The sequence below is a fragment of the Schistocerca piceifrons genome, chromosome 2, assembly GCF_021461385.2.
Source record: "Schistocerca piceifrons isolate TAMUIC-IGC-003096 chromosome 2, iqSchPice1.1, whole genome shotgun sequence".
Classification (NCBI taxonomy): Eukaryota; Metazoa; Arthropoda; class Insecta; order Orthoptera; family Acrididae; genus Schistocerca; species Schistocerca piceifrons.
Window position 1 is genome coordinate 544,219,038 of NC_060139.1, and position 12,310 is coordinate 544,231,347.

Below are 12,310 nucleotides of genomic sequence, written 5' to 3' on the forward strand. Positions count from 1 at the left end.
AATGTGCATGTTAATGAACTCATCAGAATTCAGTAGATCTCATTTAGTTGTATGTCACAATTATTTTACCTTCAGAGGCCACATAATGTGAACAAAAAGAAGGTCTAGCTATGGGGAACTGCTTATCAGGAATGAACGTAAATATATTTTTGGATTGGGGTGAAAACAAATATTTTGAACATTCTGATGACCTGAACAAAATGTCATATACTACCACCATTATGCAGATGATACACTTGTCTTGCACAATTGCACTCTTGATGAGGCTAACAAATGTTGCCAACAATTTAATACATTTCATAAGAGTATAAAGACAACAGAAGAATTAATTTTTTTGGACCTGAAGTCAAAAGAGAATGGGATGTCCACTTGTTCAATGTATTCCAAAAACCCACTACATCTGATTGCACAATTCACAACCGTTCCTACCATCCTCAGTCTCATAGAGAGACCTATTTTTGCTCAGTTACACACAGGACAATCAAAATCCTTTAAGTGTGGTGAATATTAAGACTGAATTACACACACTGAAAACGGTAGCATCGAGCTATGGCTTTGACCCAACACCAGTTATGAGATTGTACACCAAAAAGCAGCAGAGGGATACTCTAGGAAGAGAGTGAAAGAAGAAAGACAGATCTATAACATTACCATACTGTGGTCACATAAGCCACTTTTGTTTCAAAAAATTAGGCTGCAAATTGGCTTCTGGGCAGAGAACACTGTAGGATAGTAGATAAGATCAACGCATATAACAGCTCAAGAGTATATAAAATAACATGTAGTGACTGTGATGAATTTTATGTTGGGCACACATAGAGAAACTTCAAAATGAGGGTTACAGAACACTTTACTGTTAGTCAATACAATACCTCAACACCTAGCATTCATTTGGAGATTGCAAGCAATTTTTTAATGACACTGTAAAAACATCACAATTCCTCAAAAGGCAGAAGAAAGTAGATCACTAAACACCCTAGAACAACGTTCTGAATTTTTTCCTACCTGTGAGAAGAGATGGTTGCTAATAGGAACTTTTATGAATTGTGAATCACATGCAGTATTCTCTTAACCATAATAATAATATGAATATAAACATTTTGCCATGTATTCTTTCGTGTTTGCTGCTATCTCATTTAAATTTTGTCTGCCTAATATACGACGAAACTAGAGTGAGACAACAGCAAACGCAGAAGAATATACATATCATGTCGTGTTTATATTCGTATTATTCTTATGTCGAATAGTGATACAATCAGGAATCAAGCACAGCAATTGATTAGATTTTTAAATCTAAGATGACTAATTTCTGTGCAGAATGTAATGTACTAAAGTGGCGTCTGCAAAGATTTTCAAACGGAGAAAAATTTTCGCTAAACTCTCGTTCAGAGCATCTTCTATCATACGCAGTCTATTATTTGGTTCTTGTTGATCATTATGAAAGAAAGAAGCAGTGTAAGTAACAACAAATAGCACTCTCTTGCCATTGTTTTGCTAATGAGACTACTACTTTTTTTTTTAAAAAAAAAAAAGGAAGGAAAAAAAACTGGCGGTAGCGCGCACAAAAGCAAGCAGGTTGTAAACACTCATTATCAGAGTGCGACAAACAATGCATGACACAGTACAGTAATGCATTTTCAGCTTTGAGTGACGTAAACACCTATAACAAAGAGAATGGCACTTATCAGATCAAAGAAAAATAAGCAATCAATTCAAACCAGACGAAGCACGTGAAAAAGGAAGGGTACCCATATAAATACAGACAGAGCGCCTGACGCATAGCAACGGCTACCTGGTAAAGCTTAACTGCTAAGTTTACGACTTGAGCCAAACTACTGTAGCTGTATCGTCATTCATTCGACCTAAATTGTGTCTCATATTACAATGGACCAACTTTGTTTTGATTTGGAGATGCGGCCTAAAACTTTTCTCTCCCCTTGAATTTCAAGTCTCATTTTTCAGGTGCGGCTTAGATTCAAGTGTGGCTTAAATTCAAGTAAATACGGTAACACCCAGACAACATCTTTCATGAACAAACTGAGTTATGAAATCAGATGTATATCCAGAATATTAACTGTGTTTTAACCAAACAGGTTCAGTTTAGAGTTCGCCCCATTTCCTGCATGTTAAATTGACTAATCTGACCTGATATGTTGGATCATCATCATATCCAGGTCAGAGCTGACAACCTCATTATATGGTACACACACATTTTTCATCACGTCCATCTTATTCAATATGTTGTTCATGACAGTTTACATCAGTTTTTATCTTTAAGTATATTCTACTCTTATATACTAAGTGTCCAAGCATGATATTTAATCCACCACAGCTATATCTCGAAACAATCTCAGGAATAACAAGAAATGCTGCAATACAAACACACTAACCTATCAGTCAGTTTCATGTTTGCATTCTGTGACAGTAGCATCCAATGTCGCCAAAAAAAGTCACTGTTTGAACATCTGATGGCTGTAACATGTAAGCACGTAATCTTTGTATTGTGAGTTACGACAGATGTTGTATCTTACTGTAAACGCACGAAGACTTTATTATAATTAGATTTTACATATCCAGAAGTTTTTGATTTTTTCTACATCAGAATTGATTTTGACATCATGGATAATCTATAACTGACACAAATGTCATTTGCTATAGTCATACATAATACACAAGCAAACTTATGTGTCTAGTGTTTTGTATACAAATGTTGTTATGTAGTAAAAATTGATAGCATACAATTGTTGTTCTGATGAAATCTAGCAATGTCAAGCAATGTGGAATATCAACATGGCCACACTGGTGGAAGCCTGAGAATATCTTGTCAGCAGTATCGCCAGGAAAGTTTACATCCACCTATAATTTTTTGTTTGTCCTCTGTGTCAGATGTCTGTCAGATTCCACTGACGATTCACTCTATGCCCGATTACCAGTCTTGCAATTAAATATTTTACATGCAGCTAATGATGTTAAAAATATGTATTTTAACAAATACTTACAATTGTGGAGCATCAAGCACATAAGACTTTTGCAGACATCTGTATTCATGAGGTGTGGTCCACAAAACAGTTTTTTCTTGATTTAAATTATCTACCACTGCAAGGCATACTACAGGAAAGACATTCCACCTCTTTGTCACATAATACAACTAACAATAATCTGCCAACAGACTTTTCATAATAGATGGCACATTAGTCACAACTGGTATGTGTTATGATAGTGCAGCACCACTAAAATTCCAAACATGCATTTTGTTTACGGAAAGGACCACAATAATATCTTAACAAATAAAATTATATACACAGAGGTATAGTTATCACAGACCTCAAAAGATTTCAGTTGTTGACTATTACAAGGGCTATTCAGAAAGTAGGGAACACTTTGGCAAAAAAAAAAAAAAAATACATTTTATTATATACATCTGAAGTGGCAACTGACACACTACTATTCCACATAGTACCAAACACACTGAGGCAGTTATCATAGCAGCGGACAAGCTTTGAAAGACCCTCGTCGTAAAATTCGGCCGCCTGAGACTTCAGCCAGTGAGTCACGCCCACCTAGAGTTCCATGTCATCAACAAAGCTCTGCATTATTGCAAGCCTGTTCTTCACCTTGGGAAACAAGCCGAAGTTGCTTGGTGCGAGATTGAGGCTGTAGGGCGAATGAGGGAAAATTTCCCATGTGAATGAATTAAGGAGTTCTTTAGTGCGGTTTGCTGTGTGAGGTCGAGCATTGTCGTGCAAAAACAAGATTTTGGATGTCAGCTTTCCTCGGCATTTGTTTTGAACTGATCTTCTAAGACTGTGCAAAGTTTGACAGTACCGGGCAGAATTTATGGTTTTTGTGTGCCCCCACTCCACGGACTGTAATTTTGTCTCGCAACTGACGTGTTTCATCCAAGTCTCGTCACCGGTTATGATTCAATCCAGTATGAATCACCATGTTTGTGGTAGCCCTCCAGAAATGTCAACATTGCCCCCATTTGCTGTTCTTTATGGTGCTCTGTAAGCATCATGCACAAAATTTGTGGCAGCCTAGCTTTTGAGTGACAATTTCAAACAAAAAAGTCCATGAAACTTGTGGAAAAGGAAGAAAAAGCTTCGTTATAGTGAAGCAACGGTTTTCACAAATCATTTCATCAACTTTAATGACAAGATCATCAGTCACAATGCTCGGGTGTCCACTCTTCTCTTCATCATGAACATTGGTTCAGCCATTTTTAAACCAAATGCACCATTTTCAGACGGAACATTCGCTCATTACGTTGATTCTGTACACTTCGCACAGTTCACGATAAATTTCTATAGATTTTAGGTTTTTTTACCAACAAAAACTGTATCACAGACTGCACCTCAAAAACCAGACACGCAGAGACGTTCCCACTATCACAGATGGATGCCGACTGAGCTGCCGAGCACACACATACGCGATCGGCGTGCACCTAGCGGCGTCAGACAGAAACGTTCCTTACTTTCTGAATAGCCCCCATAACTGCAGGGTACTAATTTAATTTTGTTGCCGGTGGTTTGTAGAAAAGGAGATGGCACTCAGCAGCATCTGAGAGGTGTTCCATAAAGTTCAAGTCAGTTGAACTTGGTGTTCAAGACATCAACATGAGTTCACTATCACACTTCTCAAATTACTGTAACACAATTCTGGCCTTGTAATATGGTGAGTCTTCCAGCTGGAAGATGTCATCACAACCAGGAAAAAGACACGAAGTATGAAGGGATGCAGGTGGTCTGCATAACATTCATTTAGTTCACAGCTGTCAAGGTGTCTTTGATTACTATGCCAAGTCACACAGAAGCATAAGGTGTATGTCCTCCATAGTACAATACTGCACTTTCCAGCTTGCGTCCGGTGACACAAAAGTTATATGTTATGTTCACTCAAGAATATGGTGTATCCACGCTGAGTAGAACGACACCACTTTTAGTGGAAAACTAAGAGACTATACCCTCAAATATGATAACATTAATGAAGACAAACTATTACTAATAACTTTATTTACAATGTAGTTTTCAGTATTTCAGTATTCAATTTGGGTTAAACAATCTTTAAGGTTTAAATGATTAATGGGAAGTCTCATATAAAGATGTGAAACAAATACTAACAAAGAGATAGAGGGGCTGGCCAGTACTTACCTCAGCTCAGTACAGCCGATAGATACACAAAAAACAGAACCGAAAATTTACGTTCCTAGCTTTCGGAACAAATGTTCCTTCATCAGGGAGGAGAGAGGGGAAAGAAAGGGAAGAAGGGAAAGTGGATTCAGTTACTCACAACCCAGGTTATGAAGCAACAGGGAAAGGAAAACAGGGAGGGTAGCAAGGATGGAGGCATGGTTGTCAGAGGGAAGCCAAAGATATTCTACTGTTAAGTACTGTGCCAGCTTCAAACCAAAGAGGATGCATACAGAAGTAAAGAGGTATATAGTATAAAGATAAACACAACTATGTAGGATGAAAAGATGCGTGAATGGCTAAAGAGGAAAGGGAAAGAGGAGAGGACTGAAGAGTAAATGGGAGTGAGGTTGTTTAACGTAGGTTCAGTCCAGGGGGATGGCGGGATGAAAGGATGTGTTGGAGTGCAAGTTCCCATCTCCGCAGTTCAGAGGGACTGGTGTTGGGTGGGAGAAGCCAAATGGCGCATACGGTGTAGCAGGTTCCTAGGACCCTGGAATTATGCTGGAGGGCGTGCTCCGCTACTGAGTATTGGACATCTCCTAGGCGGACAGTGCGTCTGTGTCTGTTCATGCGCTCAGGAGAGAGGGATCTGGATGAGAGGTTTAGAACTGAATTGGGACTGGTGATATGTGGCATTTCCAGAGACATCTGTTCTATCAAAGGGCTTAACCTTTAGCCCCACGCCTAAATTCAACCACACTGCCCTGGTTAAAGATCTCCTCTCATTCACCCGGAACCTCAACTGGTAATATCACTTCACTACCCAAACACAGGCCCCAAATACTAGACCCAGTGTTGAACCCTGTCTAGAACAGATCCGACCGCCTTCTCAAAGGGATCCTCCTCCCCTCCCCCAAAACCATCCCTTGCAGACATTTCAGGAATTCCTCACATCCAGTGTTGCCTCCCAGTCCTCCTTGAAGAACATCCCGGCAACCCCCAACATCACCCCAGCTGAATCCCGTGCCACTAAGGAGCTGAAAACAGATCGTTCTATTGTCATCCTCCCGGCGGATAAAGGCTCCACAACTGTCGTACTTGACCGTGTGGAGTATGTGGCAGAAGGACTGCGTCAACTCTCTGACACCTCAACCTACAAAGCTGTTACACAGGATCTCATTCCCTTCCATCCAGACTGAGCTACAGAAAATCCTAAAAATCCGAGGTCCCTCACAAGGCCTCACAACGGCTTCCATAGACTTACTCACTCCACCTGAGCCACGTACCCCTACCTTCTACCTATTACCCAAAATCCACAAAGAGAACCATCCTGGCCGTCCCATTGTAGCAGGCTTCAAAGCCCCAACAGAACGTATCTCAGATCTGTTAGACCAACACCTCCAACCTATGACCCGCAGACTCCCATCCTACATCGAAGACACAAACCATTTCCTAGAACGCCTCAAATCCATTCCCACTCCTCTCCCACCTGAAACCTTTCTTGTCACCATAGATGCTACATCCCTTTACACAAACATCCCACGAACCCATGGTCTCTCTGCCCTTGAGCACTACCTCTCCCAATGCCCACCCGAAGATCTTCCAAAAACCTCGTTCCTTATCACACTTACCATTCATCCTCACCCATAATTACTTCACTTTTGAAGGCCAGACCTACAAACAAATCAGGGGAATGGCCATGGGAACCAGGATGGCTTCGTCCTATGCCAACCTCTTCATGGGCCGCATGGAGGAGGCTTTCCTGAAGATTCAACAGCTGCTTCCCGTGGCCTAGTATAGGTTTATAGATGACATCTTTGTGGTCTGGACTCATGGTGAAGAAACACTCCTTAATTTCCTCCATAACCTCAACTCCTTTTCGAATCTGAATTTCACCTGGTCCTTCTCCAAAACCCAAGCCACCTTCCTGGATGTTGACCTTCATCTTGTTGAAGCTCACATCCACACCTCTGTCCATATCAAAACCACAAACAAACAACAGTACCTTCACTTTGATAGCTGCCATCTATTCCACATCAAACGCTCCATTCCCTACAGCCTAGGTATTCGTGGCAAACTTATCTGCTCCAGTGACGAATCCCTCAACAATTACACCAATAACCTGACCAGTGCTTTCCTCTCCCGCAACTATCCTGCAGACCTTGTCCACAAACAGATCTTCCGAGCAATACATTCCTCCCCGTCCAACAAGAATGTTCCTACCCCCAGACCACACAGAAGCATCCCCCTTGTCACCCAGTATTATCCTGGCCTCGAATACATCAACAAATTACTCTGCCAGGGATATGACTTTCTCAAGTCAACCCCTGAAATGAGATCATCCCTTGACAATATGCTTCTGTGCAGTCTGGGGGTACAAAAATTGTTGTTGGACGGGGAGGAGTGTATTAACAATATTCTCCCCACACCATCCAGAGTTGCCTTTCGTCGTCCCCCTAACCTCTGTAACATCCTTGTGAAACCCTACAATATTCCCAGACCACCTTCTCTACCCAGCGGTTCCTACCCCTGTAACCAACCCCGCTGCAAAACCTGCCCCATGCATCCCCCCACAACCACCTACTCCAGCCCCGCTACTGGTAAAACATACACAATTCAAGGCAGGGCCAAGTGTGAAACTACACATGTCATTTATCAGCTGACATGCCTGCACTGCACAGCCTTTTACATCGGTATGACAACAACTAAACTGGCTGAGCGCATGAACGGACACAGACGAACTGTCCGCCTAGGAGATGTCCAATACCCAGTAGCGGAGCATGCCCTCCAGCATAATTCTAGGGTCCTAGGAACCTGCTACACCGTATGCGCCATTTGGCTTCTCCCACCCAACACCAGTCCCTCTGAACTGCGGAGATACTTGCACTCCAACACATCCTTTCATCCCGCCATCCCCCTGGACTGAACCTACATTAAACAACCTCACTCCCATTTACTCTTCAGTCCTCTCCTCTTTCCCTTTCCTCTTTAGCCATTCACGCATCTTTTCATCCTACATAGTTGTGTTTATCTTTATACTATATACCTCTTTACTTCTGTATGCATCCTCTTTGGTTTGAAGCTGGCACAGTACTTAACAGTAGAATATCTTTGGCTTCCCTCTGACAACCATGCCTCCATCCTTGCTACCCTCCCTGTTTTCCTTTCCCTGTTGCTTCATAACCTGGGTTGTGAGTAACTGAATCCACTTTCCCTTCTTCCCTTTCTTTCCCCTCTCTCCTCCCTGATGAAGGAACATTTGTTCCGAAAGCTAGGAGCGTAAATTTTCGGTTCTGTTTTTTGTGTATCTATCGGCTGTACTGAGCTGAGGTAAGTACTGGCCAGCCCCTCTATCTCTTTGTTAATCTTTAACGTTTCTCAGCCAAGAACTCTTTTTATACCAACTGAACTGGTAAAAATATAATTGCAAGCTCTATTTGGCCTATTCAATGATTAAAATGCTTCAAAATAAGCTCAAAGGTTGACCCATAACACTTTTCACTGACCACAACTAATGACATTTGTACGACACAATACAGCAGAAAAAAATGTCTACTATAACATCTAGATTGCACTGTGAAGTTTATTAAGGATACAAAATATCTTGAGACACACAGTATGTGACAGCTGACACACAATCTTGCACTAGTGCAGTTACAAAAGAAACTAGATTTTGTAGTACTTGTTCTTTTTTTCCCTGCCCTATTATGCCTACATCTCTGACATCTAAATATGAACCACTTCTGAATACTTGTCTGTTTGTGAAAGCAGAGATTTTCCAGTATAAGTCAGAGTAAATTGATCACGGACAATCGTAGAAGGCTGGGTACGAGAGCTTTGCGGACCTACCTCAATCAGTAACATACTGTGATTTTGTAAATGTTTCTCTGGCAATGCCTCATTGTTGTCTCAGCTCTGTTGATGGCTACTGTGTTCACCTGCAGCCATTAGCACTCCACAGCTGACTGCTGGCAACAGCGCTGCGAGCTGTCAGGGATCTACTTACACCATCTCGACTATAGTTTTGTGCGAGAACAACGTATAGATGTCTCACTATGTGTCTGTTGACGAGTGTTGCCCTTTGTTTGTCAGTTCAAAGAAATGCTTTCATAGAAGCAGTAGCAAACATAAAAGCTGTTGTTGCAACTGACTGAGCCATTATGCACTTCGCTGTCATGAAATTTTGCATATACTCATTAGATTTTGATGTTTTCTGTAATTCTGTCATAAATAAGTGATGTTTGCTGAGCGAGTAAGAAATTTTTTAAACTCTGGAGAAAAAATAGAATCTTTCTCAATTGGAGGGAGAAATATCTGAGTGGGAACAGTCTCGAAAAATAGGTGAAGGGCTTTTCCCGAACGGCATAACAATGGCTCAATGAACTGTTCCTAGTGCAACTATCAGCAACAGACTTGTAGGACAACATTTTTCTGATAAAATTCCTGCAACTGAGTTGAAACAGTACAGAATGTCATTTTGCAAAATTTGTTTTGAAAACTAAAGTCTATTGGCAAAGCAAGCTGAAAAGAATCAAGCTGGTGTTGCCCTGATTGCAACATGTTTCTCTACGTTTCAGGTTTTTCCATACAAAAGTCACTTGTGCGAGAAATCACACAAGAACTCATTCTGCATGACTTTTATTTTTTTAATGGTAGGAGTTCTTTCTGGCATCATCATTGTAAAATTTGTTACGTATCACTTAACTAAAATAAAGATGAAAAAGCATTTTTTTAATGTGTGCCGCCCTTTAAGATATCTCAGACAAAGATGTGCCAATAACATTTCAAATAATGGCATAAATAGCTGCTTTTCTGTGCTTGAAATTTTTCTAAATAGCTGGACTTCAAAGTGTTAAAGACCTAAACACTACAACCCGGTTGCTTGTCAGACTTTATGCAGAAGATGAGACCATGGATTTGCAAATTATAACTGGAAAACCTAATGGAACATGGTTCTTAACAGATATTTATTTTTTTATGACCTACAATATGCAATAAAGTATTCATAGGTCGCAACACCATAACTGCCCTCTCACAGGACATCTGAGGTGTGAAATGCATTTGATGATGATATAATGGCTCTCTTGCCAGTAGCTCTGCCAACTGAGTGAAGCCCACTGTCATCAAAACAAACTCTCCCGCCAGGAAAGTAAACAAGTGACCTTGAGGCATAACATACACACAGTTGTATTCAAACACTGGCTAGGCAGTCTGCCTGCACAAGTGCTAGTGCTTCCAACCAGTAAGCCAGTCCCTGCTGTGTCATGGATATTGAGCGCGTTTTACCCCAGGTTCTGACAATTGAGGAAGAACAGTAATGATACTAATATTCCTTGTGTTGTACAGTGTGTCCATGATTATTTCTTTGACCTTTAAAATATACACCTGTATTTAACAAGATATTGTGCTTTTTACCACAATCCAACAGCACACTAGAAGAAATTTCTATGGCATAAATTTGTACTTTTTAGATTACTTTGCAGAATAGAAGTAAAGCAATAAAAAATAACAAAAACAGTACTATTACAATAGAAAAGTGTTGCAATGAATACTAATATCACTGGAGTCACACTGTATAAAAACACACACACGCGCGCGCGCCCACACACACACACACACACACACACACACACACACACACACACACACACACACACAATAATAATAATAATAACAACCTGAGATTTTATGATATAAGCGAGCATTAAGACATGATGAAAATACTCACTTGCCAACCCTTGTCAGCTGTGCGATAATAAGGATAGTTTTTGGTAATATACGAATATATACCACTAAGTGTTAGTTGCTTATCTGGTGCTGAAGCAATGGCTTGTACAATTAGCTGGGCATATGAATATGGTGGTTTTGTATCATCCTGGAAAACAACACAAAAAACTGTAAATTACACTCTGGACACATTTACTATGTAACACATAATCTACAAAATGAAACAACAAAACTGCAAGGATGTTTCACTTTATCAAATAAATGTTATAGTTTTATTAAAACGAAAGTAACACTTAAGTCACTGGAAGGACCCGCACAGCGTAAGCTATTTATAACGATACATAGTGAAACAAATTTTACATTTAAAAGTAATAAATAAGATAATGTGAATACTTAAAATACGGGTACATGAAATAGGATATTACTGTTATACATACACCATAGCTAAAGTTATCTATTTGCACTTTAGTATTAAATTAAGATATTTATTGAAACATATATGCTTATGGACAGCAAGAAGGCAAGCTAATTTTTTAAATTTATTTTTTTAAAATTAGTTATACCAAACGAAGTATGAGCTGCTTCCACTCAGCAGCTGTGAAGTTTACAGTATCTATTGTACAGCAAACATTTAGCTATGCTTTCATGAGAAATCATTTTCTAGCTTAATATCAACATATGTATTCCTGCCTTCACGAATGAGTAACAAAAAGGACATTCTTTATTGAAAATTATGTGCAGGTTTGCTTTCTTTAAAGTACATACTTCTACTTCTACTGTTATAACACTGAAAATAATTTACTTGGAACTATTAATGTTACACATACCAGTGACCTGATGAACAGCAGATAAAAATTACATATGTTTGTGTGTATCATGGATGAAACTGAGAGTTGGAAAAATCACTTTTAATTATGATCTAATTAAAAAAAAAACTACATATGGCCTTCTATTGAAAATGTTCTGTGTGAGCTGTCCGAGATAAACTCATGAACCACCGTAACAGTTTCAATGCACTGTCTAATAATAATAATAATAACATCAATAATAATAATAATAATAATAATAATAATAACAATAACCTTGAGTATACATACATGTACCATATAAGAACCTATGCCTTGCTGAACCCAGTTTGCAGGAATACTACAAGATGTCATAGCATTTGGAGGAACATTTTAAACTGGTTCGCAGCTTGCTGCACTCAAGATGCTATACAAGGAACTAGCAGAAGAAAACTGCTGACATTTTCTTTTGGTGTAAAGGCCTAAAGGCCTCTTTACTATCATATTTAGTTACATGACTCTACAGAAAATGTTCAATTTACAGCTCCTGGATTGATCACCAGATCTTTACAGCTCCTTGATTGATTACCAGATCACATTATGTAAATACATATTCACATGGTATATAAACTTATAAAAAGGGACTTAAGATTCTGAATAAGTAAA

The 12,310-nt window shown here is 39.6% G+C and overlaps 1 protein-coding gene across 2 annotated transcripts in view; it reads right to left on the reverse strand.

The window, feature by feature from the left end:
- LOC124774776 (forkhead box protein K2) overlaps positions 1-12,310 on the reverse strand; it is a 93,249-nt gene that overhangs the window by 52,078 nt on the left and 28,861 nt on the right. For both annotated transcript variants that reach the window (XR_007015503.1, XM_047249508.1), the window contains exon 5: positions 10,861-11,007. Coding sequence is in view for 1 of the 2 variants with exons in the window: in XM_047249508.1 (XP_047105464.1) it covers positions 10,861-11,007 (147 nt within the window). In the remaining variant the exon portion in view is untranslated. The remainder of the gene's footprint in view (positions 1-10,860; positions 11,008-12,310) is intronic.